Source organism: Plectrocnemia conspersa, unplaced genomic scaffold, assembly GCF_051122295.1.
Source record: "Plectrocnemia conspersa isolate PC_06_02 unplaced genomic scaffold, ASM5112229v1 ptg000010l, whole genome shotgun sequence".
Lineage (NCBI taxonomy): Eukaryota > Metazoa > Arthropoda > Insecta > Trichoptera > Polycentropodidae > Plectrocnemia > Plectrocnemia conspersa.
In genome coordinates this window covers 7,662,866-7,690,567 of record NW_028277174.1, presented here as the reverse complement: position 1 = coordinate 7,690,567, position 27,702 = coordinate 7,662,866, and the positions used below count along the sequence as shown (strand labels likewise).

The window sequence follows — 27,702 nt, the reverse complement described above, 5'->3', positions numbered from 1 at the left end:
TGAAGACCGATTTTATAAATGCTCTTGGAATATAGAATTCTCCCTTATGAACAGTAATATTTTAATTGAGATATGTTGTGAGTAGAGAGACGTCATTCTAATCTAAAGTCTAATAATAAATATAAAGCGTCTGTTGCTACCCAAGGGTTCGTTGCTAAGCGAGTGTCGTGAACTTCATGCTGATATATGTTATATATATATATATAACAATACATATGCAAACAAAAAATACGTAAATAGTGCAAAGCAGTTGTACAGATACTACAACTATTTTTTTACTTTATTCATTAAAACAAGTCCATTATATATAAATATTTTTTTGATAATATTTGTAATTTATTTTATGTTATTTTTTACGGTAAATTTAACTATCTAATTACTCGAAACTAATAAAAATGTAATATTTTTGTTACATTATTTTTAGATGTACATTTGTACATATTATACAACATGTATGAGATAAGATTTATTCATATTATTACTAAAACAATGCATCTGTTTATTTTGCTATGACATCAATTATCAATTCATGATAAAGTATCGTAAAATATACCACATCCTTTAAGGAAAATGTATAACACTTATTATATAATATCATCATAAAAAATTATGCATGTATATATAATACAAACGATAAGCATATTGATATGTTTAGAAAGCTATGATTAAATAATGATTATCTTCTTTTTATTCATATACCTTTTATTTATGTCATACATATTTTAAAATATAATATCGAATTAATTTATTATGCTAATTTTGCTATAAAACCAAAATCTTTTACATAGGAATGAACCAATTTTATGTCAAACATATAAAAAAAATGATTTACATATTCATACACGTTTTATACAACGCATAAATATATTCAAAACATGAGTAAATGTTAACTTTTAGTCTAGCTTAACAATAAGATAAACCAACGTTCCGTTAAATATTGCAACACACTGAATATAAAATAGACCGAACGATCAGAATGTAAAAGACAAGATTATTATATCGGTTGTGCATGGGCGTTTTTATACGATATGTGTTGTGTATGGGCAGCTTTGTATTGGAATTTGCCGAGCAAATGGCCGGAACGAATAAAAGTATTCGTAAACCCTTTCAGATTTAGTGCTTGCAATGGCGCTGGCTACCGCAAATGAAATATTGCACTTTAAGTAGGAGATTAACGAATGCATTCTGATGTAACCGGTCAGATTAACAGACGCCGGCTCCAGATTTATTGAGCAGTAATAATTTAAAACCGATTCGCAGGCAAAACATACTATACGTTAGTATGCGCAGTTAAAAAATGTAAAGGTATTTGTATAATATGGTGGTTAATAACTACCGGGAATTATTCAACTTAAAAAGTCTGAATAATTCAGATTTATCTGGTTAAATATGTTGTTAAAATATTATTTATATTTAAGATTTGTGATGCATCTCCCATTATATTATTATTAAACTATCATCAAAAATTAACGCAAATAAATCTTTAGGTCTTATTACCTTTTAAATTTTGCATAAACATTATTTGGCTCACAAATATTTGTTTTAGAAATATTTATATATTTGAAAACGCATACTAGTGAAAAATTAAAATAAATATAAAATACCTATATGCAAGAAAAAAATATAGCTTTGTATTGTATATGTTCTACCAAGGAATCTATCTAGTTATATTCTAAAACACAAAACTAAACTGTAAGATAAGATAAGATGGCATAAAAACAGCCTTTCTTAAAAATAATAATCACACATTTCTAGGAGATTCTAAAAAAAAACCTTTTATCAGGGGCCAAGAAAATTAATATTTCTAAGCCACATTCAACAGTTGCTCTTGGGTTCTTGACCAGACCAAAATTGACGGCACACTTTATTTTTTTTGACCTGACGTTGTGGTTTTTTTAACTCTTGGCCTGTCACCTCCCCCTTTATTAAAGGCCTCTTAATCTTTTGTCATTGAAAAATTCTCAAAATGGACATGACGATTTAACTCGTCATTGACTTTTAAAAACTAATTTACAGCGATCAGGACGAAGTATCACGCTCCCTACTAAAATATCTAAACATTCGTGCTAATCACGCATTTTGAGCAACCATAAGATTATTTGTATATTTGTATATGTATTTGATACTTCTGCAGAATTATTTTAATTGGTATTACTGCAAGATTTATTAATTATTCCTATGTATTTCAAACCATCAACTAAGAAAATATAACATTAAAGAAACCCTAATAATGATAGTAATGATAAAATTGATCTTCCTTGTCAACATCCTCAAACAAAAAAAAAGTTTAATATATATTGATAAAAAATATATATTTTTAATTTTAGAACTACTATTAAGGAATAAGAAAAATGTGATTTTTATTAAGTTTATGCTCCTTTTTAATAATTTTATATTATTTTTGAGTTATTTAATTTTTTAGTTGACAATAATGTTTTTTTCTATTAGCTTTTATAATTTTTTTAGCTCTCTTTGTTTATAAGGATAAATTACAAATTTCATGCATTTCTTTATGACGATTTATTCCGTTATTACGATAATCGTAGTCTGCGTGACGAGAAATCCCGTCAATTAACGGCGCCCTTTACTAAAACTACAGCCTACAAAGCCGTTTTGACTGAGTGAAACCCTCTTTAAAAGGCAACTAGAATTCAATTTAGTCAATTCCTTCTAAAGACCCCGAAATATATAGCGTGCCACCGAAGTTCTGTGTCCCTTAATAATATGCTCCGTAAAATATGTCCCTAGTGTCATTTTTAAATCTCTTTTGAACCAGTGCTTTTTAGTGTACTATATATGATATATTATAACGTAAATAGTTCTAAAATTATTTAGGCATTAGATAAGCAACAAGATTTTTTTGAAAGTGAAAGAATTTTTATGAAAAATTACAAAGCGTGTTGAAAATGAGCAATTTGACGGTAACAAAAAATTATAATAAAAAATAACAGTCAAAATATTTTTGAGAATTTGTCAAGGCAATAACATTAAATGTACAACAAAAAAAATGTACCATACATGAAAAATAAATCTTAAATAAAAATACTAATACCAGAATTAAAACTAACGTGTAATTTTACATACAAATCTAGTTATCTTTGTGAATTCCTGAAGAGATTTTAAAGTAAAAACTCTTTCTTTGGTTCTTCTAATGGTTTTAAATATAAAAATAAGGGCAAGAAAAAATATATATATATAATTGGTTCAAGAAACGACAAATTTAATATAGATCTAGAGATTTACATCTTTTTTTATTTAATTACTAACTAAAATGTAAAAAACTGTCTATATGTTTCTATAACATATACAAATATAACCTTTTTAATGTACGTACATGTTAAAAAAATTATCAATATAAAAAATAGCAGTTAATTTAAACAAAATTTTAAAAGTATTGCTATTTATTTTTAACATTTGTATTTTTTATATAAGAATGTATTACTAATACAATATTTTTTCATTGGTAAAATATTAATATTAACAAAACACAAATTTATAAACAGATGTTTCCTTCGCATATATTTTAACTCGATTCAGAATTTTTAGATTATTTATATGTTAAAATTAAATTAATAAATTAATTCATAATAAATACAATATGCTAATAATCCTATCAAAGATTTACGTGTTTTTAATGAAAATTTACATGGTATCTCATTACTACAATATTGTATTTTGTATATGGTTTAAGAAAAGAAAATGTAAATTGATAGATGTATATAATATATAAATACATTAATAATAGCATAGAGCGCCATACAGTAAAAGGTTATTTTTATCTAACGCATATTTCAATAGAGCAATTCAATGCGTACAGTTGCGTTAATGGCACCATTATCACAAAATACATTAATTTATATGCAATTGTTGTGTCAATGAGTAAACGTTTATATTTTTATATGACAGATTAATAGAACATGTTGCACCGATAGGCAGATTAAATCTGTGAAACTAGTTTATCGAGATATTTTAATGACTCTATTTCTTTAATACATCAATCGATTATTTAGCCTTGATATATAGCATGTTTAAGAGATTATAAATTGCTCGAATCGTGTATCAGATAAATATTGAGTGTTGTAATCGAATTTTCGCAAACGATTTACACAATGTCATTTGACATCTCTCGCCTCTGAATATAACATGAGTGTCCCTTTATATCTTACAAATATATTTGCTCAAACACCTCCGCACATCCGTCTTCAGGTGAATACATTTTAAATATTGAACGGTTCGAGTTCGTGCTTGCTTTGCAAATAGCTCGGCTTATTATTGAAAATAATTCAGCGAAAATTTGCATACAACGCGAGATGAAGTGAAGCGGAATCGCTTCAATTTTGGCTTAAGGGCAAAATGTTTTTTTTTTGTGAGTCGTTACACGGTTATTTTTCCAGTTAAGGTCAATTCGTAAGCGGGAGAAACGGTCCATTTAGACACACGTGTTTTCTGGAAATGAAAATTTTCCAACAAGAAGCGATTGACATGTATTCTCCGAGAGAAAACAATAAGCAATTCTGAACGTTGCGTATAATGTGCGCCTCGTTTTAGTGAACGCATCATATTTTTTATAATTTGTTTGAGTGCTCATTTTCTATGAAAAAAACGAAAGCTGATGTAATTCTTAAGTCATTATTTTTTAACCTACAGCTTAAATACCACACAATAATCCATTCGTATATAATTATTTTAAATTGTATATTTGGCATTTCTAATTATCGTATGATGATCTCAATTTAGACCCAAAGCTGAGGCAAGTGAGTCATTTCCATGTGCTGAATGTTCTTGGAAAACGTGAAGGATTTACTTATTTTTAACCTTATAATAAAATAAGATGTCTGACTTAATATTATTAAATTGCTATAATAATGATTCTAAACAACTAAAGAATTTCAGATTATTATTTAAAATAATATATTTACTACATTTAACAGCTTTTATAAAATAACTATTTTAAATGATAATTTAATTGGACAAATATACATTATCTTACAGCGTGACCAATATCGAAATATTTATTTGAAATGCTGCAACATTGAATCTAATAAAATTTATGTAATTAAAAAAATATTTTAGAGCCTTTAAAATATCATTAAAATAAATAAGACATATATTAAATATTATATTGATAATAAAATAACCAAAGCATCTATCAAAGGTATGTTTTAATTTTAAAATAATTTATAAGTTTCATTTTATGTTCTAAAGCTATACTTATTACAGTGAATAAATTAAATTGAATGGTTATATTCTTATTGCATCAAAATGTTTTATTTTTTTAAACACAGTTTTATCATAAACTATGATATGATATGTACACAATAAACAGAAAACAAGCAGTTTAAATTAAAATTATTCTACATTTTACAGATTCTTCAGATAAATATATTATTTGATTACATAAACACCTAAAGCAATAGCATATAAACTAAAATAAACTTTTGAGATATTTGACATTTTTATGTGCTTGTAATGCTTTTAATATTAATAAAAACAGATAGATATATCATTGTACGTATTTACGTCTTCAATAAACATTTTTTTTATATTATTGACAAGAAAACTGTTTTTAATTCTAAAACCAGTAATAAATTATTTTTTAATGTCATTTGAACAATTTACTGAATTAAAAATACAGTTTATTATAAATACCTCAAATATAGAAAAGCTTAAATTATATTTAATGTAAATAAATACATGCCTCACATGCCTAATTCTTTTATATAATTATGAAACTAAACAACATATTTTTCGCTCTGAATTTTTAATAAATAAATAACACGCAAGATCCTATGGAGTCAAATGTCAAAACACTTATATAGTAATATATGTGGTTCAACACATTCTTACCGTAAATTATATATTTAGCTCCCATAAAAACACACACATAATACATTTACTGGTTCTAAATGTTCTACCAGCTTTCAGATAATGCAAATGTAGTAATTTGTAAGAGCACGTAGTAAATTATGTAACTCATTTATGAGAATATAAGGTAACATGATTTTGCTTTATAATTCACCAAATATAATTATATTCACCAAAAAAAATTCAATGAATTAGTATATTTTTTTATTTGACCTAAATTTATGTCATGACAATTAAACAACTATTTTAACAATAATAGTTAAAAAAATATGTATTTAACTCACATATATAAAGGTAAGATAATGGCCTGGTGATATGACGCTAAAATCCTTTCCTGCGCTTTTAACACTTTTAAAATTAATAATTACTGTTGGGCTGATAAGTGTTTCAATGTAAAACAACATGGAGATATGTGTCCGGATAAAATAACAAGTTCGCTACTCACGAGCAGGTAGCGAAACCTACAAAAACTAGCGTTACATGTCTACGTTTTAATACATATCATATTATCTGTTAGTAGCTCATTAATAAAAAATTATCTGTTTTACTTTATCATCTTGATATTTATCAGTAAGATTAAAAAATCTAAATAAACCTAATCTGTGATGATCTGTCCGAATAATAATTATATTATTAAAAAAACTTTAATATCCACATGGAATACGAACGTCTTTCAAGTCGATAGTTAGCGACTTATTCTACTCGTATATAGTCTTCGTTAGAATAGAATTTAAAAAAAGTATATATTTATTATACAATTTATGCTGTCCTAGAATCGTCTAAACAAATTTTATAAGTCAGATATGTCTTTATATAAATAGTGTGAATCCGAATTTTGGTGATTATTCTGAAACATTAGTATTCAATAAATACTTCTGCTTAATTTTGCCACGTGAGTTCAGCTCCTGAGCTCACTATCAGTGGAGCTCGCAAAAAACAGACACAAACGATCCAGTGCAAGTCTAGAACCCAAAATTTTATTTCCACATTAATCGCCAGAATTTGCCCAGTCAAGCCACAAGTCTTAACTCGAAAATATCATGCTAATGCGACGCAAAGCTACGGCACAAGCGATCAATCACAATTAAATTATTAAAAAAAGGTGTACAGCCGTATTTTTATAATTTGTATTTTATATTAAGTAATTTTAAAACATGTAAAACATAAAATAAATAAATAATAATATAAAATACAAGAGCAGTTTCACAATATTAAATAACAATTCAAGGTGCTAAATCAGAAAACATTTAATTAACTAATAATATTTAAGCACCAGCGTTTACCTAAAAGTTGTGGTATACGCATCCTAATAATCCGCTTTTCCAATTCTCGGAATTATATCGGTTTACATTAAACGACCCGATATATGATACACATGTATACCCATCTTCAAACTGACCTATGCCTATAAAATTATTATTTTAGATACAAGTCGGAACGTTAAACCGAAACTGGTTTCGGCATATATGATAATAACGTTCCGACTCGTCGCCCACACGACGTCTCTTAACTTTTAATAGATTCTGGTGATTCCATTATAGTACGTGTGCACGTTGGTTATAAGTTGTAACCAATGTCTCATAAATACGTTTTGGAGCGATATTATTTTCAGCTCGGCATGTGCTGTACATTTTTCAACATAATACTTTGCTAAATCGAGATATGATAAGATCCCTTTGCGAATGTCACGAGCGACATTATTTTTAAAGCTGTTCCCTCGAGCTTTTTCTCTTATTTTTAAAGCATTATTTACAGATAACGCCCACTCTATAATAAGTATGTCACTTTTGATGGAAATACACTTGTCAATGGCAATTATGAAAATGGCGACAAAGTAAGAGCATACAATACATGTTTGCTTACTTGTCAATTATGCATGTGTGCTCGATTCGAAAGTTCGTTTAATTTATTGTCAATATATAATACCTGACGGTAGATTTGGTAAATAAAAACGCGACTTGGGCTTGAGCCATATCGCCTTCGTTAAATATTTAATTTTATCAGTTTGTGAAATGTAATGTACTTCTTATCATAAGTATATTGTATTGAAATATTAAAGTCATCCTGAATCTGTATTATATTTTTAATGTCTCGCTTAAATATATTGCATTTTTTTATAAGTGGGCTGTTTAAACTATTCCTGAACATTTTTTTTTAACTATTATTGCTCATATATCTATCGTTGGAATATATCAGGCCTATGCTTTTCAGTAAGGCGAAACAGATATATAAATACAGGACCAAAGGTAAACACAATAAATTAACAATAAAAATACAAAATTTATAATTAATAGTATTCATAATATTTTATACATTATAACTAATTATATTATAAAATTATTAGTTATATAGATTATCCAATCTTTTATTAATTGAAATGATTGTCAAAAATATAAAACTATCAACAATAATTATTTTCCTCAAAAATCTATAGCTATAAATCACAAATCACAAGTAATTTTAATATAAATTATATTCAGTTTCAATTATAAGAATTATATTTAAGGAACGACAAAAAACTGTCAACCAGATTACCTTTTTAGTTCGGACATATTTTAACTGTTATTTCAAGCCACACTATAATAAATTATTATAATTATTAATGCAGTGAGCTATGGTTAATTGCAATGATTAATTAACCAGCGCCGTAAACCGCACAGGTTCGTATATTATTTGGACAGCCAATGTATATATAACATGCGTCTAATATTAAACGTATTTATGACCCAAAAATTCCCGTTTCAAGTTGATATTTCTTTATGTTAATATTATAAAATATCTTCGGGGCCAGAACATCATGTTTGAACATTAATATTTGCCAAAGCACTGCCACCGGACAGGTCGTAAACTGTACACTTTTCGTACCCGGGGTTTTTCTTAGCGTATCGTAAAAAATGAAAGTGTTATGAAAAATTTACGATCGTTCAGACACAAGAGTCTCGTGAAGCAAAAGGTTCGAAAGGTCACGTTTTATTATCCACTAAAATTCGGTTTTTGTACCGCTGGATGTATAACACATAAGGGTTGATGACAATTAACCGATTGGTCGTTAAATGCAATCGGGACAGACAATTTGTAATGACTTAATTGAATACGTTCGCTCGAGATCGTAAAGTTTTGATTTTACCCACGACCTTTGTGCGTGGCAATAAACACAATTGGCGCAATTCGATTCATATGGGACCTATAATTAAATAGGAATCAACAAGTAGCAAAGCGTTTTCAAAACAAAATTACTAATTTATTATTTAAGAGCTGATGTGCATATAGTAAAAAATATTTTTAAAACAGAACGATTTTATGTGTTTTTTTTATATTTTAATATTTTTAGGATGTAAAGTGCTGTACCAATGATTTTTTTATATGTTAAAATCAGTTTAAATACGGCTATAAAAAGTTTGCAATAAATATATGCTATTATAAAAATAGGAACTTTAAGATTGCCATCTGTATCGATTCGGCGTATGCTCCACTGGATGCGAGACTAAACTCTTGTGTATTTCTAGTTGAAAGCAAAGTGCTTAAAGTGTAAAATCTGATAAATGTCAGTATGGAATTTATTTTCTATGGTGGCCTATTGACTTATATATAATCAGGAAAAGAATATTGTTCCTTAATCCCTTAACCAATTAAAATGATTTAAGACAGAACTCTAATTTTGTTTCAACTGATAAATATTTAGATGCTTTTTTCGGATTCATATTTTTTTATTACAAATCTAAACATCAAGGCTAAACAGGTTTTTTCAGTGCGTCGTGTAGTCATTACACAAACAATATTAACCATTTAAAGATAATAACTAAACAACCAGTTATGGTGTGTTTTTAACACATTTATAACTGCAACTTTACAATAAAAAAGTAAAAAAATCAGTGTCTCAAAAATAACATATTTATCTGTATTTTTATTATTAATAATAATTTAATAAATACCACAAATATATATTATGTAATACGGTTAATTCGTTAACCACAACATCAAATGTTGCAAATAAAATTATTAACCACAACCGCTACTACATAATTCAAATTAAATACTATTTTTAGTAATATTATAATAATGTAATCTATTAGGAATAAAACATGGTAAACCAAAAAATATATTTTTTGGATATAGTTAATTGAACTTTCGGGTAGAACTTTTACAACTAGTTAGATTCTAGTAGAGCTGAGTTAATTGTACAAAATACATAATTTACTAAAATGTCCATCAAGCAATTATCAGTGTTCAATAAAAAGATGAAGCTTGAGCAAATAGGAGATGAAGCACATTGAAAACCAATTGCAATAAGCCTGCACTACACTCTCTGGAAGTTAGCCAAGGTTGGCCAAGGACGGAGAAAATAGTGGGTTACTGCAGGGTTACTTCGGTCAAGTTCGGTTCTGCCCGCTCTAAAATCTCTTAAAGTTTAACTGTTTAGGAAAGTTTACATGTGCACTGCGTTTAGCGACCGTGCAATAATTACAAATAATAATTTAAACGATTTGTATTCGATACATTTTTATTTTTTCTAGACAGGTTTCAAATCTGTTTTTTGGTAATTATTAACTTTCGATATTTGGTATGGCTATATTGCAAATCTGTGTGTTTTACTATAGGTAATTATTTGTTTTTAAGTCAGACCATTTTCGATTTATTATTTTTTTTAATTCCGTTATATTAGAATACACGCCTGACTTATTATTGTGTGACTTCTTACAAAAAAACAACTATTTCAGCATTAGAAAATTGAAAACAAATATAACTATCTAATTTAAAATCGTTAGCTTTAGCTGACCCATTTATAAATAAATATAATAATATAAATCGGTTATAACTGTATAATTATTAACTCTACAGTAACATAAAGTAAATACAAAAACTGAGTAATTTATCCATTGAAAGTCTTTTATAAATATTTCTAAAATGTATCTTAGTACTAATATTTTTACAGACATTTTGTGTATCTACTATCATCTATCCATAATTAAGTTTATAAAAAAAGATAGTGATATTTTATTTTTTATAGTTATTTACTTCTATAGGAATGTCAGATTTGTATATCAAAGTGACATTAGTTTGCGAATTTACAAGCCAAACTTTTTAAACCTATATAAAAAATATAATAACCTTTCAATAATAAATCAATATCTTATAATTTATACAATAATGACCTAATATACTATTAATTTAAATATTATTTTAATTAAAGAAGCTTTTATATAAATAATTGAAAAATAAAATTAAAATTTCGTTATGATACATATATGCACAATCAAATACCAATTTTTCGAAGAATTCGCTTGCATAACGATTGTACCTTTTCACAAAGGCGAACCGAATACGAAATTAAGCACCCCAAAAAGAAACTGAGAAATAAACCACGACTTGAAAACTTTTCGATTTGGACAAGATTGTTAAACTTTTTAGCAATCCCAATTGGGTTAATTATTATTCGCCGCATACCAAAGTTTTTAATTGAAAATAAATATTTATGCAGCGTTCCCACAATCACGTAAACTTTGCGTTCAACGAATTATTTTTTTTATGTTGGTTAAATATTTTTTTTTTATTATACCATATAAATAAAATTCTAACCGCAAATCCCTATCGACGTTTAAACGAATACAAGTCAAAGCGGGGGCGTTTGTCGGATAACAGACGCATTTCTCGGGTTTCTCAAACAGATTATTACGCCACTTTAGCCATTGTTACTGTATGGTGTTTGTTTCTTTAGTACAACCACTAAGCTTGTAATATACAACGTAAAAACGAAAGGTGATATGCGTGTAATCGAAACTTTTATAGTAGCCCTGAACTTTGATCCGCTTTGATTTTTGACGAACAAATAGAATTTTATATCAAAAATGCATAAATACAAAATATTTATTCGCACTAATTAAATTACTAATATGTACTGTATATGGAGATTGTAATTGAACTACTTTAAACCTATAGCTTTAGTATGGTAATTGCATAATACGAATGACTTTTTGACACAAAAAATCAGAGTCGTCGCTTAAGTTGTACATTTATTTTTTCAGTGTAAACTGATGTTGGTAAGCTACTGTGAATTTTTTTTTAAATTCAGATAAATTAGATCAAATAATATCGCAGATTTAAGAGTTACAGAAAATATTTTTTTCATGGTTCAGAAACACGTATAATAGAGAGCGACATGTATCATTAATACATTTATTATAAATTATCACCATTATTACTAACCAATAAATACTACAATAAATAAGGTCGCGTTTTAGGAAGTATATTTAGTATTTTATATAAGTATATTTTATTTTATAAAACATTAAATAAAATACTATTTCAAAGTTTACACAGAATCAAGTTCATATATTATAAATATCACTTTAGCTGCTCATATTTAATTACTTAGCGTTTAATTTTAATACTCCAGACATTTATCTATCTGTCAAACATATGACACTTACTGTTTCAACGTCAAAGTGACAACAACATTTAGGTCAAATTTTAAAACTTATTTCCGCTACAAGCGCGTAATATTCGCAGATACGACGATCTAGCAAATTTATGAGTAAACTATTAATTTTTTGAAGTCCACTGAACCAAAGTCCACTATGTCAATCTGTCTAGGGCGGCGTTGCGTGAAATTGCCTCTGAAAAACAGGGACGAATTTAAATTGGTAGTTATCGTGGATATTCACATACTCTATGTATATTTAATCCTTCATAGCGGAAACCAAAGTTTTTTCGACTCGATACCAATTACAATGACAATGCATTGTATATGGACATAGTTATCTTTGACCGATCATGCGTGAGTAGAAATTCTAAACACGAAATGACTGGCTTGTTTTTTTTTATTCCCTTGTGATATCATTACACGCGTATAGCTTTTAACTGAAAAAAAACACAGAGCATAATTATGATTAATTGCATAAGAGTTAACACATGCGCTTGCGCACGATTGCGCAATGGATAACGTACACAAATCTTCCGTGTGAAAAATTACGTACATTTGTTACACATCAATTTGGTAAGAAAATGTGCGACTTCGCTTCGTTTCAATTAAAATCTATAATTTCTAATAAAACTAGTTAATAAACTGAAAATAATACAGTTATAAAAACATGTTTCACTCGCATTTTATTCACAGTTACACTTTATTGAATTACATATTATTATCTGCCAAAAAATAAATATATGTATTTAGTAGTTTTGGATACAATCATGACATTGCGACGTAAATTTACAATGAGAATACCACTTGACTTTCATGTCACTTAAGCGATTGTTGACTACTAATGAATTGCAATAAGAAGGTACATCACTTGAAATCTAATTGTGTTTATTGTCTCCACCGCCTTCTACTTTCCACTAAGAGCTTTTATTTATTAATATTATTATAAACAGTATTGAGGATTTATATGTGATGTATTACACCACTTGAATTCCCAAAATTTAATAACGCTAGTGTCAATTTAATGAACGTACTGCAACTGACAACCTTTCTGGAGTCAAAAATATGTTTCAATTAACTTTGACAAGGATTTGGAGAATTTTTGCTTTTATTTGAAACTATTCATTGTTGATATGAAAATTAAGAATAAATAATAAATTTTCGTAAACACCCTGATCGTTTCCTTGGAACTATTTGGGGAAAGGTCTTTTAAAAATAATTGATTCTGGTCTAATGGACCTTTAAAGAAGCAACGTTTTTTCACAAAATTGTGTTAACAACCATTACCAGTTTCAAAGCAATTGCATTAAAACTGTAGACCAAATATAGGTGCCAATTGCAGAAGATAAGATACCAATCATATCCAGATTTGTATTCCATTAAATAGATACACAATCATATAAGATATGTGTTAGACAATAACAAAGAGTCTAGTTCCGCCTCAACTTTTTTTTAAATACGTTTTTTCCAATAATATAAATAATTTAACAAATACAATACACTAATTATATAATATACAAACATGTTACTGGTTTACAACCATTTTCACGTTTACGATATGTTATTAGCTATAATTTGATAAAAAAATAAGCATAATAAATAAATCGTTTGTGGTTATAATTTAAGGGAAAAATTAAAAAAAAAACTTTTACAATTTTAACGAAAAAAATAAAATATAGGAAGCAAAAAACACAATAAATCAAGTGCTAATTTGAGTACATTTCATTGTAGTACTGGAACTATTGATATGTTGTCTTTATACTTTAAAGGAATATGTGCTTTGACATTTTGTGCTTGTATTTAATCGCCTCAAATCATTAAAATTGGTTAGAGGACCAGTTCGTGGAAAATTTATTGGATGTCTCTTTAAATCTCAATATATACTCTTGAGAATTAAGCAAGAACGCTAACCTACTGAATCATTTTTCTCAGACACTTGAGTCAAGAACTTTATTTAGAACTACTACTTCCGAATTGAAATAAAGAAAACTTTATCCAAACCCGCACTAAGCACTGCTAAGCATAATCATCGAAAGCACACCTAAGAAGCTGAAAAAGCAGCGCATTTAACTTTCACCGTCCGATCTAATGATCCAGCTAAGCTGTCCCTTCAATCCCAAGAGTTCAACCCGATCTTTAATACGACTTGGAGACTACATGATGCAGTACTATAATGAGTACAAACACGTTTAGTACAAAAATGCGGTCAATTTTAAAACTGTTAATATTTTAAAAAAAAAAATAGTATTTTTTTTTAAATTATCAATAAACGATACAAAAATTTCAATAATCACACAACGGAGCTTACTATTAACATTTTCTCCATACAAACATATCATCTGTTCCTATCTACTTATGTATAAAAATAGGGAATTTATCGCTACAAACCATTATAAAGTGACAAGCGACCAGAGAAAATGCTAATAGACAATGATTTGTCCATATCTACCAATAAAATGATATGGCCGTTACAATAAATAAATACTATGATACAGATTTGTGCTGTAGTGTTCAAATCGTAACTCTGAGATTTATTGTAACTGTTTGACTGGAACAGGCGATCAAAGTGGAAGTGATTGCTTTTCTCTGAATTTGTCATCAGTGGCAATTCGAAGTAAGCTCCACTGGATTTCAGTTTACGCTTAACTCCAGAGTATTTTAAGTCGGTAAAAGTTCTGATGAAAGTTATTTTATATGTCAGCATTACAGCGAATATACAATCCTACTTTTCCTCAACCCCTTGATAAATATGAATAATATGTGACATACTATAATTTACATTCTTATCCTTTAAATATCTTATTGGGGATGCGTAAGTCTGGCAACAATGGAATTTTAGTACCTGATGGTATTATTTTAAAGGTTACAGCTATTTTTCAAAACACGCACATTCTTTCGTTATTTGTTCCGACGCGATAGATCCATTGTTTGTTAATTGCTTCGGAAAAAAGATGCATATATTTATTTCCTTTTAACAAGGCTGCTAAAATGCCATTTTATTTAAATGCAATAAACATTAATACATTAGTATAACGTGACGATAATGAGTGATCGCTTGCAGTAGTAATATTTATTGTTGCAACATTGCAACAGGTAAAACGTAGTCAATAAATATTAGTGACAAATCAGACTGAAATTAAAATCTGTAAATTTTAATTAATATCAACTACTATCAATCAAGCATAGAATCTATAGATGTTACTCTGCAAATTTCAGCTAAATTTAATTTTTATTATTACTCAATATATTTATCATTGAGATTATAAAAATATAAGGAAACCTAATAATATAAATATATGACCATAGAAAAAATAATTATATATGAATTACTAATTTCTGTTTACCAGTCAAGATAAAAAATTAGGAAATGAATGGTCTGTATAAGATTTCAACTTATGTTTTTTTAATATTAGTCACTGACTAAATACTAATAGTGAATTGTGCTGATTTAAAATTATATCATTAGAGTGTATTATTTGAGAGTTTTATTGGTAAAATAAATGAGCTAACTTTCTATAAATGGTAATCAATTTTATAATCCGGCTGTATCTTTATATAAATAAGTGGTGAATAATAAATAATATTATTAATGAAATTTAAATTATTTAACTGTAGCTAAAGCGTGCCTTATTTTATTTATAATAGTTCAAGTAATTAGGTATTTATGATTGTTACATCTTAACATTTTCATAAATGTTTTTTATTTAAATACTAATAAATAAATGTAATTTCAGATATAATTTATATAAACTACAATGTCAGTGAATTTCGTAGAAAGTTGAATTAATTTCCCACGCATGGCTTTATCTTATATCGTGATCCTTTTGTGTGGCGCTTAGAGGGCAAAGTTTTGAACAATTAAGTTAATATTGAAATTGTGTATTCAATTAATCAAAAGCGCCGCAATGTACCGAATTTAACACTTGTTTATTCTAGCAAATACCAACATTATAATTAAACGATTTGGTTGAATATTGTTTATGGCTTTAACACTTTGCACGTGCGAGTTGCTAAACATAAATACGGCAATTGTCTCGCAGTAAAGTTTATTTTCACTTTCACCCATCAACGTCCACTTGGGTTCACTTCCAGAAAATTAACTTTCTTCAAAACGCTTGACACGGCTTGAATCGATATTTTAAGACTGATATTGCTGAGACATAGGCAAGCCAACACACGCGGAAGTGTCTAAATAGCGCGACCTAAATTATTTCACAGTTAATGCCAACTACTCAAAAGCAATTTTCAATTGAATTGCACTTTTTTACTGCATAGATGACACAGCCGCTTTATAAACTATCTGACTGATATTTATTTTTATTCAATTTAAAAATATACCCATCAGTGAGGAATAGCTTCGTGAAAGCTCAAACGAGCCTAACAAAATAACAAAACGAAATTCCTACCGGCAAGTTTGTAAACGTTAAGCCGTTAACCACGGCTGAAACTGTACAAGGCACCGGACGAAAGTCATAACGACAATTTTGCTAAGATTTTAATTAAAAACAATTTAATGGTCAGCTTAACTTAAGCAGTAATCGTAAACAGGTGGGGTTATATTGTAGGTTTGTTAAATGATTGAACGTTGTGCATGTGGCAAAATTGTCGGATCGTTAAATTGCGAAAGTGCAATAATCCCACTGTAAAATATTTTATTACAGTTATATAAATGCAATGTTGATATTTATATGACTGCTTATTTATTAATGAGGTAACTCAATAATACCAATAGTTTTTTTTTTTTTCCTGCACTTCGCAAAAACACATATATATTTTGAGAGAGGAAAAATTTGAATTAGTTGGAATAAAATACTTAGCTAAATTTATTAAGCGTACAAAAACTTTGACAGTGCTATTTCAAAGGTAACATAGAATGTAAATCTAGCATTAAATAGCTCTAAGCGTGCTGCCATTGCGACCCTTGGACCAAAATTCAATAAAAAAAGTAAGCTTACACCGTAAAATTAGATCTTACTATACAAACAATAAATTAGACCTATCCTCTAATATAAATGCTTGTCCGGTAATACTTATTTTTCTGAATTCCACATCATCCAAAATATAATACAATTAAAAAAACTATATAATAGCCAATAAAAAAAATTGTATTTCCATACCAGAAAATATTATAAAAATATTTTACGTAACCATCTCACTAGCCTCGTCGATCGGAAAATGCAATAAAAATAACCTTAAATTTAAATTTAAGCCCAAAATGCCAAAGCACATATTTCTTTAGAGGCTGAAAAACAAATTTTAACGGTTCTAGATCTTCAGCTAAATATATCTAAATAAGCACTAAGTTTATAAGAGTTTTTCAATTCAAATAGTGAAAGGTCTTTCTTTAAATCGTAAGCATTACAAAAACTAGCCAATATCAAAATGGTTAACATGGAAATGGTTATAAAAATGTAACAGTACAGTTATATTTTCATTGGCGTTTCAGTGAAATTGTATTTTAAAAGATATAATATAGAAATATGTTTTTCTAGTAAAAGTATAATTCAACTGATAATTGCTAGTAAAATTATATGCCGCTTTAAACTGGCATTAAAGATCAATTTGACAGTTGCGAAACGTCGCATTTCTGTTGAAACCCAAACTTATCCTAAATAGCTTAATAATTATACCATTATAATATTCGTTAAGTAGCTGTTAAATTGACTACCTGCAAAATGTTCCAAATGCTCAAAAGAAAAAGGTGTTATTGATTTTGACTAATGTAATAATTAATTATTTTATACATATTTTCACTAGCTTATTTAAGGAAATTATATTTTAAGAAGTAAAAATAAATATTCACTGAAAAATACACATGTTTGTAAAATTATCTATGAAACTGAAAAATACCTAATTATTTTTAAAATTTTAATGAAAATCGCCTACGAAATTGAGTAATATTTTTTTTTAATAATCTGTTAATAATAAAAATATAAGATTTATTAATTATATATTTTTTGTCATTGAAGATTTTATAAATGATTGAATTTAATTTATTGCGCTATAGATTAAAATTAGGAAATTCTAAAATATAAACAGTGAAGTCTCTTAATAGTGATGTTATTAATAAATATTAATTTACATTACCTGATATTTAATTGTATATAATGTTATCTATACAACGTTTTAAATCACTACGATAATAGCATATATTATTTTGTAAAAAAGCATAAATTTTGTATTAACTTCTTTCATAGTGAATTCCACCTTTTAATTTATTAAATCCTTAATTATAATCTATAGCCCAATAAATTAAATAATGTATATGATATTCTAAAAAATACCCACACTACTAGAAAAGTCAATGCATACTTCAATGCGTAAATATTGATGCAAATATGTTACTCACTTAAGTCAATACAAAGAAACCTCTCGCAAATTAAACACTAAATTATCACATCTTGACTTTATGACATTTAAAATAAACATTTAGTCGTTTAATTGTTTACAGTAGATTTACTATCACTTTAATCTGCTAAAACAGCACGACTTACACCAACAGAATACACTTTATCTTTATAAAATAAAACAATCACGACCGATTTCACCATAAAATAAATAAATTTCCTACTGAATGGCGCCTATTAAAATTCCACAGATTTAAGTCCTCGTTTGGCATTTTATAAAAATTTACATACTGAACTAAAAAAAAAACATTAAATTTAGATCCTGAACAAAATCTACAGATATCGTCCTGATCGCTTCTTATTAAGACACTCGATCAAACTAACACTTAATAATAATTCAATCAATAGCAAATAATCCATCTTATCAAACTGTCATTCGATAAATCGAGTTACTAATCAGTTACACGCGAGATTCATGCTAGCGACAAGTATACGTTTCGGTTTGTATAAATATTTGTGTTGTGCTTTTGACACGTTACGCCATTCGCGTATGTGGACACGGTTAAATTTAAACGACACGTTAACTTTTTAACGGCGTAAGGTTGTCGATTGACAAACGATATGCGATTCACAGGTAAGTTGTCGTAAAACGCTCTTCTTATACCGCATAATAGCGTATCATTATTAATATATCAGATAACATGTGTAATTAGGGTTGGCGACTAAATATAATATATCAATAATATAATAAGTAAATGTGATAAGCTACATATTATTAAAATAAACTACATACATTAAAATATGTTTTTTGATCATTTGAATTATGTTTATGCTGATCTTAATAAATAATAGTAAATTTATAGATGCGAAAGTTATAGCATATAAAAAACTATTACATATTTATTTATTCACTGTTTATGGTTCTAAATTTATTGCGATACGATTACTGAACCAGGAAATAATTAGAGATAATAAACTTTTACCAGATAGATAAACGTAGTGAATATATTACCTTCCACAGAAATATACAAGCAATCCTCTTTGAATGCATTACTATAATATTAACTAGATGTGAATTAGGTCATTTTAAAATACAATATTTATATAAAAACACAAAATAATGTATCCAATGTATGTATAATCAGCATGTTCAGCGAATATTTTATACATTTCAACACATGTTTCAATTTAAACTTTTAAAAAGTTTGTTGGACAACCCTAACTATATTATATAATGTATCTCAAATCTGTCGGCTTTCTATCCCCATGTCCGTGCGTTCGGTTGACTGGTCATTGCCGACAACGCGTTTGCCCTAGACTCTTGAACTTGAGCCAGACAAATGGGAAGACTCTGGCTAGATTTCGATGGTACACCATAAAACACGGTCGAACGAGCAAAGTGCGTAGGATGAGATCCCAGATTGAACGTAGCAGTTCCTGCACGAAATTTATAGTTCGATCACAAATCTAGCAGACTTCTGACCGAACGAAGACACTTTATTTTCTTTTGCTTCGAAAATAACCATGAAAACTAGACGAAAAATAAATATTCAATGCAATCGTGTGTATTTTTCTTTCTATTGTATAATTCGGAGAGTTTATAGTGTTTATACCAACAACTGATAATAAAAGAGGGTTATCTATTATTCATGGTTTTTTGACGCATGCGCCAATTATGAATAAATTAATCACTGCTATAATAATAATAATAATTTTAAATACTTATCAATCAATATATATAAACAGAGAGCTGCGCGTATTGAGAAGCAGTAAAAAATTATAATATAATACAACGTCAACAAAAAAATATTCATATTATAAAAAAATTAATAGCACCATTAAAATTGCAAGATTTGCCAAAGATATTTAGTAATAAATACTGTGCAACAATTTTGAGACACGTACAATTTACATAATTATTGTATATACATATAAATATAGATTTCGGACGTCCTAGCTGGACCAGGGTTGACGTGAAGAGAGAAGCTGTTCATCTGTTAGTGAAAATTTAAAAAAAATTCTCTCGTGTTAGAAGTAAACTTCAAATTGAAGTGATGAAAGAAGTAAATTCTAAATGAAAGAGAATGATATGCGCTATGTATGCGCTTATATACGTTTGGTATAATTGAGCGAGGACTTTTTTTCTCGTCCATTCAAAACAAGATTCAGAAGTGTAATTGCAATTTTTTATTCACTGTAAATACAGTATCCATTTTAATCTGCTACACTATCTCATGAATACAATAACATTAATACATATTTTTAAAGCCATTGAACAGCTGTTAGAAATATTTGGAGTTAATCACTCGAATCTCTGACCGTCACGTACAAAATGTTTATTACGCTTTTAACGCATATTGCAAACTGTTTTCTCACATTCAATGCAAAAAATTCACTAAGGCTGATTGTCACTTGTGTGTTTATTCTATTTCATTTTAATATCAATAAAGCAATATTTTGTGTACTACTGAACGTTTTTTTAATAAAACCTTTACTTTACTGTAAAATTGCAGAATTGTTTATACTACAGAAGTATTTAGCTTTGCATTAGAATGTCACGTGAAATACTTCGTCGTTATACTAGGATGAAAGCTATACCGAATAAAAATTTAGTTATATAAATTATATATCTTAATAGCATACTTATTTCCTAAAGATAATTAGTTTGGACTGGTAATTTAAATTAATTGACTCAAAATGAAGTTTTTTTAAGATTATTTTTAAATAAAAATAAAATTATAGTATAAGACTATTTTTTTTGATTTGATAAATATTATTATCGAATCCCATCATATGATGGGCTTCGCGTTGAAGGGGTTAATAAAAAAAACATAAATACCGTGTAACTTGGCAACTTGGTCCGCTATTTAAATATACGATTATATAGAAAAAGATGTATAATGACACATAAATTTTTCCCATAAAATATATAATGTTACAAATGCTTGATTTAACCTTATACACAAATCAATGACAAGTATTTTTCTATATAATTTTATTTCTAAGGATAATATCTGTATTGTATTATTTTGCGTGCGGTAAAGAACTGTTAAGAATAATCCGAGATTCATTGTTGTATTTTATTATATAAATTCGTTGCGATCAAAGAAGTCTATTTATAATTTAATTACTTATAATTTGTACTAAAATTTAAAACATTAAAAATATTGCTTTAAATCCCCTTACAAAAAAAAACGATTTTTAATTCGTGCTATCCTGACTCAATTAGCATTTTACTTAATTGAGTTATTTTTACTCTTGTTATTGTCAAAATTTCTCAGCCAAAGTAATGCAACATATTTTTAATCAATATCACTCTGATTAAATAATCTGTAACAGTGATGCAAAAACTATGCATCCCGGCCCTCTTAGGGTTCGGATGAAACATTTTTGAGGTCACAAAATTATAAAACAAAACTTTTATTCAACAAGAATCAAGTATCAGAAAAGTAGCGAAAAAAAATTATAGTACCGAAATTTATATTAATTTTTGTGACAACTCTGATAACCAACAGATGGAGTGTCAAGCGACGCGACATAGATCACGTACTCTCTCAGTCTCTTAGCAACTATCAGTCAATCAATACGTGTCGATAATAACAGAATATGACTTACGGGTTGCGATTTTCAATACAGATTCAAACATAGAAGAAATCGTGTTCTTTGTAAGCACATAGCTCACATTAAGCTTTTTAAAATGCATATATACCCTAGTACATACGAGCCTAATTCAACTGCGGTGTCCGAGAAGTACCCATACCCTAATACATAAATAAAACCATTGTTTTACAAACTAAAAGCGTAAACCCAAGACCCATAAATAATTTTACTAGAACTACATTGACAACAATAAACGTCTATCCATGAATTGCGGCAAATTTTAAACAAAATGGGAATTCGGAAATAAAAATAATTTATGCACCACTACTTTATAGTGTATTAAACTTAAAGCTTACTTATCTGACTTCAATGGTTCTAAAGTTAAGCACAAAAACATACATTGATATAGTAATAGTACCCGCTCAAACGAAACTTGACCTTACACGTAATTTGTTGGCTTCTGTGTAAAGTTTATGGAAAAAAAGTATAGCAGTTTTGCAAATAAATAGATTTAATAATACAATAAATATTATTAATATGTCAAAGTTTTTTTGTGGACCATGTAATTAAATTGTACAAAAATTCGCCAAAAATTGTAAAATATTTTTATGGTGCATATACGTCATTCTTGAAATAGAATATAATATAAAATTACCTGACTTATAAAAAAAATAAACTTAAAGATGTTTATCAACTTTTTTTTATTACATATATAGAATCACTAAAATGTAAATATGAGCCGTTGATTTTAAAAATGGGACAAGTCCATTTTGTTAAAAAAAAATAGTCAGAGCAAATTTTCATTAAAAATTATCTTGAAATATCTGTTTTTAATCAATTCATAATCATATATCAATTTGCAACTATTGATTTATTGCCAAAACGGGGTACGTCAAAGATTTTCGACAAAATAACATTGCCATCTTTAAATGGGAAAACTGGGCTTATTACTAAAGAGAAATATAAAGATATAATAGATTTATCGCCTTATTGACCACCCATATATAAATAGGTACTTCAAAAATTTGCACCATCCTAATTAAAATTTAATAGTAATATTCCTTTAGGTCTGTTATGTTGTATTTATATAATCTCTTCTATAAAATTAAATTAAACTTTTTATTTAATGCACCTATTCAAAAAAAGGATGAAGTGCTAAAATAAAATAGAAAAGGAAAGAAATAAATTATTCTATTTTTTCTAATTACAGTTAAACTCTTGAAATCAGGAAATCAACATGTTCATAAAATCATTGCTTTTGAAAGTGAGCTAAGTACGTTGGGTTCGATTAAAAACATGTTTTTTGTTTAAATACTACGAATATAATTATTACATATGATTTTCTTATGAAAAAAGCCTGTAAACAATATAAAACAATTATATTATTGCTTACTAATATTCTTAAATCAGTTCAAACCCAAACCATTAATTATCCAACAATAACATAATATGGGCTTTCCCTACTTTCAAAATCAGCGGCTCATATCTGTATATATTTAGATTTTATTATGCATATATTCTATTATAAAAATGATTTGCTGTACAATATAATCAGCATTTCACAATCAACGTTTAATTGAAACGTAAAATAAATCCTATTATAATATAATATATAAAGAGATTTGAGGTAATTTATTACACCATATCTCCGACAATCTTCTTCATTATCGTACATATTATATTACACCATCAGGCCTGTCCAACAGTAATAACTTTATTATTGTAATACCTAATTTAGAGTTATGGCTTCCATTTAACGGCTTAATACCATCGCCATTATCGTAGTTATTATGCATTTATTCTCCAAATGCGGTCTGATGATGTTCCACATGTCATTAGCATAAATCACAAATCGATTAACTTCCGTCGAATGAATCACATGTATAACGCACTGTTATCTCGCGCGGATGTTAACGTTCATGTGATCATGCTAAATTACAAGCATACATACGGATTTTATCTGTATTATTTTACTGACACGGTTCATTTAACATGACTTCTTAAATGATCTAATTTGACGATGATAATTTTTAATTATTAGAATAAATGTAATTTTATCAAATAAACTATTTAAAATCCAGTTCTATGGCGAGATGATAAAATTTACTATACATAATAAATTTATCAAGCGCCACTTCCTGCACATGCAACTTATAAATTCACGTGTTGCAAGATTTTTGCCAAACACTGAACCCTAGAGAATTCCAAACATTTGTAATTGGGACGGACTTTAAAGAAACTGCTTCAGGAAAAAGAATCGAGACAAGCCCACCACATCTATTCAGCCATATTTCAGAAGTGAAGAGAAGAGAATTTTTCGTCTGGTAGCAACAGATGCTTTCGCTTTTTATATACAAAGAAAATAAAGGGTCAAGAATATTTCACATTCTATTTTAATGCATTTGCTACATTAATATTAGTCATTCGCTGTTGTTTCTTTAACGCCAGCGTTCATTTGAGAAATGAAGCGATTTTAAAACGGCGTTATTTATGCACATAACATACAATATGTGCAAAAGTATCACAAACATCCTCTTCATCATTTACAAAATACCAAACAAGTTGTCGATTCAAGCACAACCTGTTATAATCATTCATAGTCAAATACATTATCGAAATCAGTATCCTGTTTTATTATTAGTATAATGATAATTATACTAATGATACAAATAAATAATGAAAATCCATACACTATTAATATTTCTTATGTACATTCATCAAAATGCATTCGTCACGGTGGACGCCTTGAATTTTTGTACCACTTATTTTAGATAATATCTAATTGGAATTTTTAGAATTTTTCCAGACGTAGCACAGAGAGGATAAATCATTTGTATGCTTTTGAGATGCCATAACAATATTCATATTTTTATAGTTGAACAGCAATATAGAAACATCACAGATAAAATACTTGCTAAATTTGCTTGACCTTGCAGTCTGCAAAAGTGTGCTAAATACCACTTCTAGCTGTTGAATGTAAATTATCATGATGTATAAATAAGTGTGTGTATATGTAGTATATGTAAATAGATGGAAAGAGAGATAAACAGAATGAGAGTGAAAGGTACAACTCACTATGCATAATTTAATATGTACACAGCATCTCAAATACAATTATATTATTTAAATAAATATTTCACTGTATTGTTAAAATAAACTAACAATATAGTGAAATGAAATAATTAATATACATATTTATTACTGTGTTCGTAGTAACATCACGATTATCTATAAACCTAAAGACTTGCAATAATAAACCATTGTTATGGGTCTTTTGCTATTTTACTGAATTATGTTGGCTTTCATAGTACATTAATAAAATATTTTCGATACCACATTTTTACATGAGAAGCATTATGTAATAAGAAATATAATAAACTAAAGTATTTTTAAATTTAATTAAAATTATATTTATTTATACTTTGTTGAAACTATTTATAGAGTAATATCAATACATAAATAATAAAAAAAATTTTGATTGTTTTTTTATACCGATTTTTTATAGGAACTACTGCAAAATATTTTTTATTTTTTAAAGCTTATTTAACTTACATAACATTAATTTTTATGTACTATACTAATATACTTGTAATTGAATATTTTCAGTTAAATTTTAGTCATTACATTACGAGATTATTTATCAAAATCATTTTTTTTTTCAATGGATTTGATTTAATTAGAATTATAATGAATTAATATATAAACATTTAGATTTAATCAGAAACACATATGTATAACATAATGACATTGTTTGATTTATCTAAGTTGTAAAAAAATCTCAAATCCGCATTTTATCACATTCATACATAAATCACATTCACACACTATAAAATCTAACGACACGTATTCTATTTATAAATAAGATTTGTTTTATGTGATGTTATGAAAAATTTCACGCAATAGAATATTATTTAACGGTTATTTATAATTTATTATAATCATTTGTTTTTTAACAAACGGCAAAAAATGCATTTGAATATATAAACAATAAAAGATATTATTACAACGATGTTTCTAGAACAAGTTTCCCGCAAAATAAATAAAAATACATACATAAATACATATGTATTTAAATCCTTATTATATAAACTAAATTATATTATGTAATTAATAATAAAACGAGTTTATAATAATATTGCTCGATCGTTAGATTCCTAAATTGTCATAACAACGGTTGATAATAATTGCTCATTTATCAATAGTTTAACGGTTTTTTCTCTATGTAATACTTTAAAAGCCTAAACGGTTATGTATAATTAGTTAAAAGCAGTGGGATCTATCCGAAAAATGAAAATCTTTTACTGTGGTATGTATTACCATTACTAACAAACCATGATAGTACCTTGCTAATGTGTTAATATCGCTACAACGGCTATTACAGTAAAATTTATATTTTACAATTTTTTTATTGTTGTGAATCGAGAAAAAATATAATGTTTTAAGCAAAAAAATTATATTTTTTAAACATTATTATCGATGCTTGATATGAGCTAATCGAAAGCACCTGCCACTACCAATGTTTCTCAATTTATTTGTTTGTATCAACTATAAATAAATTATATCAGACATATTTACATACATATGTATGTTTTATTGTCAAGTAGATCAGATGTCTAAATATTTCATACAGTTTTTGTCGGTTAATCCGTTGAATTTTTAACTGGTTTAAATATAGCATATCAACTATTATCAAATTATTGCACTAATAGAAGAAATAATTCGATGCATTTGACTGCAAAGCGAGAAATTTATATTTTTTTATTAAAAAAAAATATTTGAATAAGAGCTTACTGGCAATACAATATGCTGGCTTATTGATTATTATATTATATCCTACAAAAGATTAATTAATATTATATTTAATCACGATATAAATTTGACAGACCCCCCTTCCCCCTTCCCCATGCACCTAACCGTAAAATAAAATAATAATAGGAGAGAAAATACTTAATAAATGATTTTTTAAATATATGCTTAGGAGCTATAGTTATTTTTTGCTATAATAATATTTGTGCAGTTAAACTCACAGCATTAGATTCATGTTGTTGTGTGATTAATCCAATGATCCAATAATCCTCTGCTTATCCTCGCTATGAATCACTGATAACTTGGTCAAAACAGATGAACACACGGGCACACAAATCACCAAAGCACTCGCGCCATCGATGTAAACAAACAAGTGTCAAAAGCACGTGCGTCGACGATGAAGGGTCACCGGTCCCACACGTCCGGCTCGACGCGTGGTTGTGAGCGAACTGTCGGCGTCGCGGCGCACGTGGACCGGTCGGCGAGCGTCGGCCGGCGTCGGCCGCGAAAGCTCAAAGCTCGCGACACGTCAAGCTTCCGAATCAATCGGATACACGGAATTCCAAGTCCTTCCGGTCGAGTCGGAGAATGCGACCCGAAGAGCTCGAGAGGAATCTGATCCGGGTTTAAGAGGTTTATGATATTCTGATTACCGAGGAATACGTG

General features: G+C 27.9%; 1 protein-coding gene across 2 annotated transcripts in view; it reads right to left on the bottom strand.

Annotated features, from left to right (window-relative positions):
• Mp (collagen XV/XVIII-type protein multiplexin) overlaps window positions 1–27,412 on the bottom strand; it is a 486,190-nt gene extending 458,778 nt beyond the window's left edge. For both annotated transcript variants that reach the window (XM_088194596.1, XM_088194597.1), the window contains exon 1: window positions 27,258–27,412. In XM_088194596.1, the coding sequence (XP_088050722.1) occupies window positions 27,258–27,271 (14 nt within the window). In that variant the 5' untranslated portion in view covers window positions 27,272–27,412. The remainder of the gene's footprint in view (window positions 1–27,257) is intronic.
• Window positions 27,413–27,702: the final 290 nt, after the last annotated feature.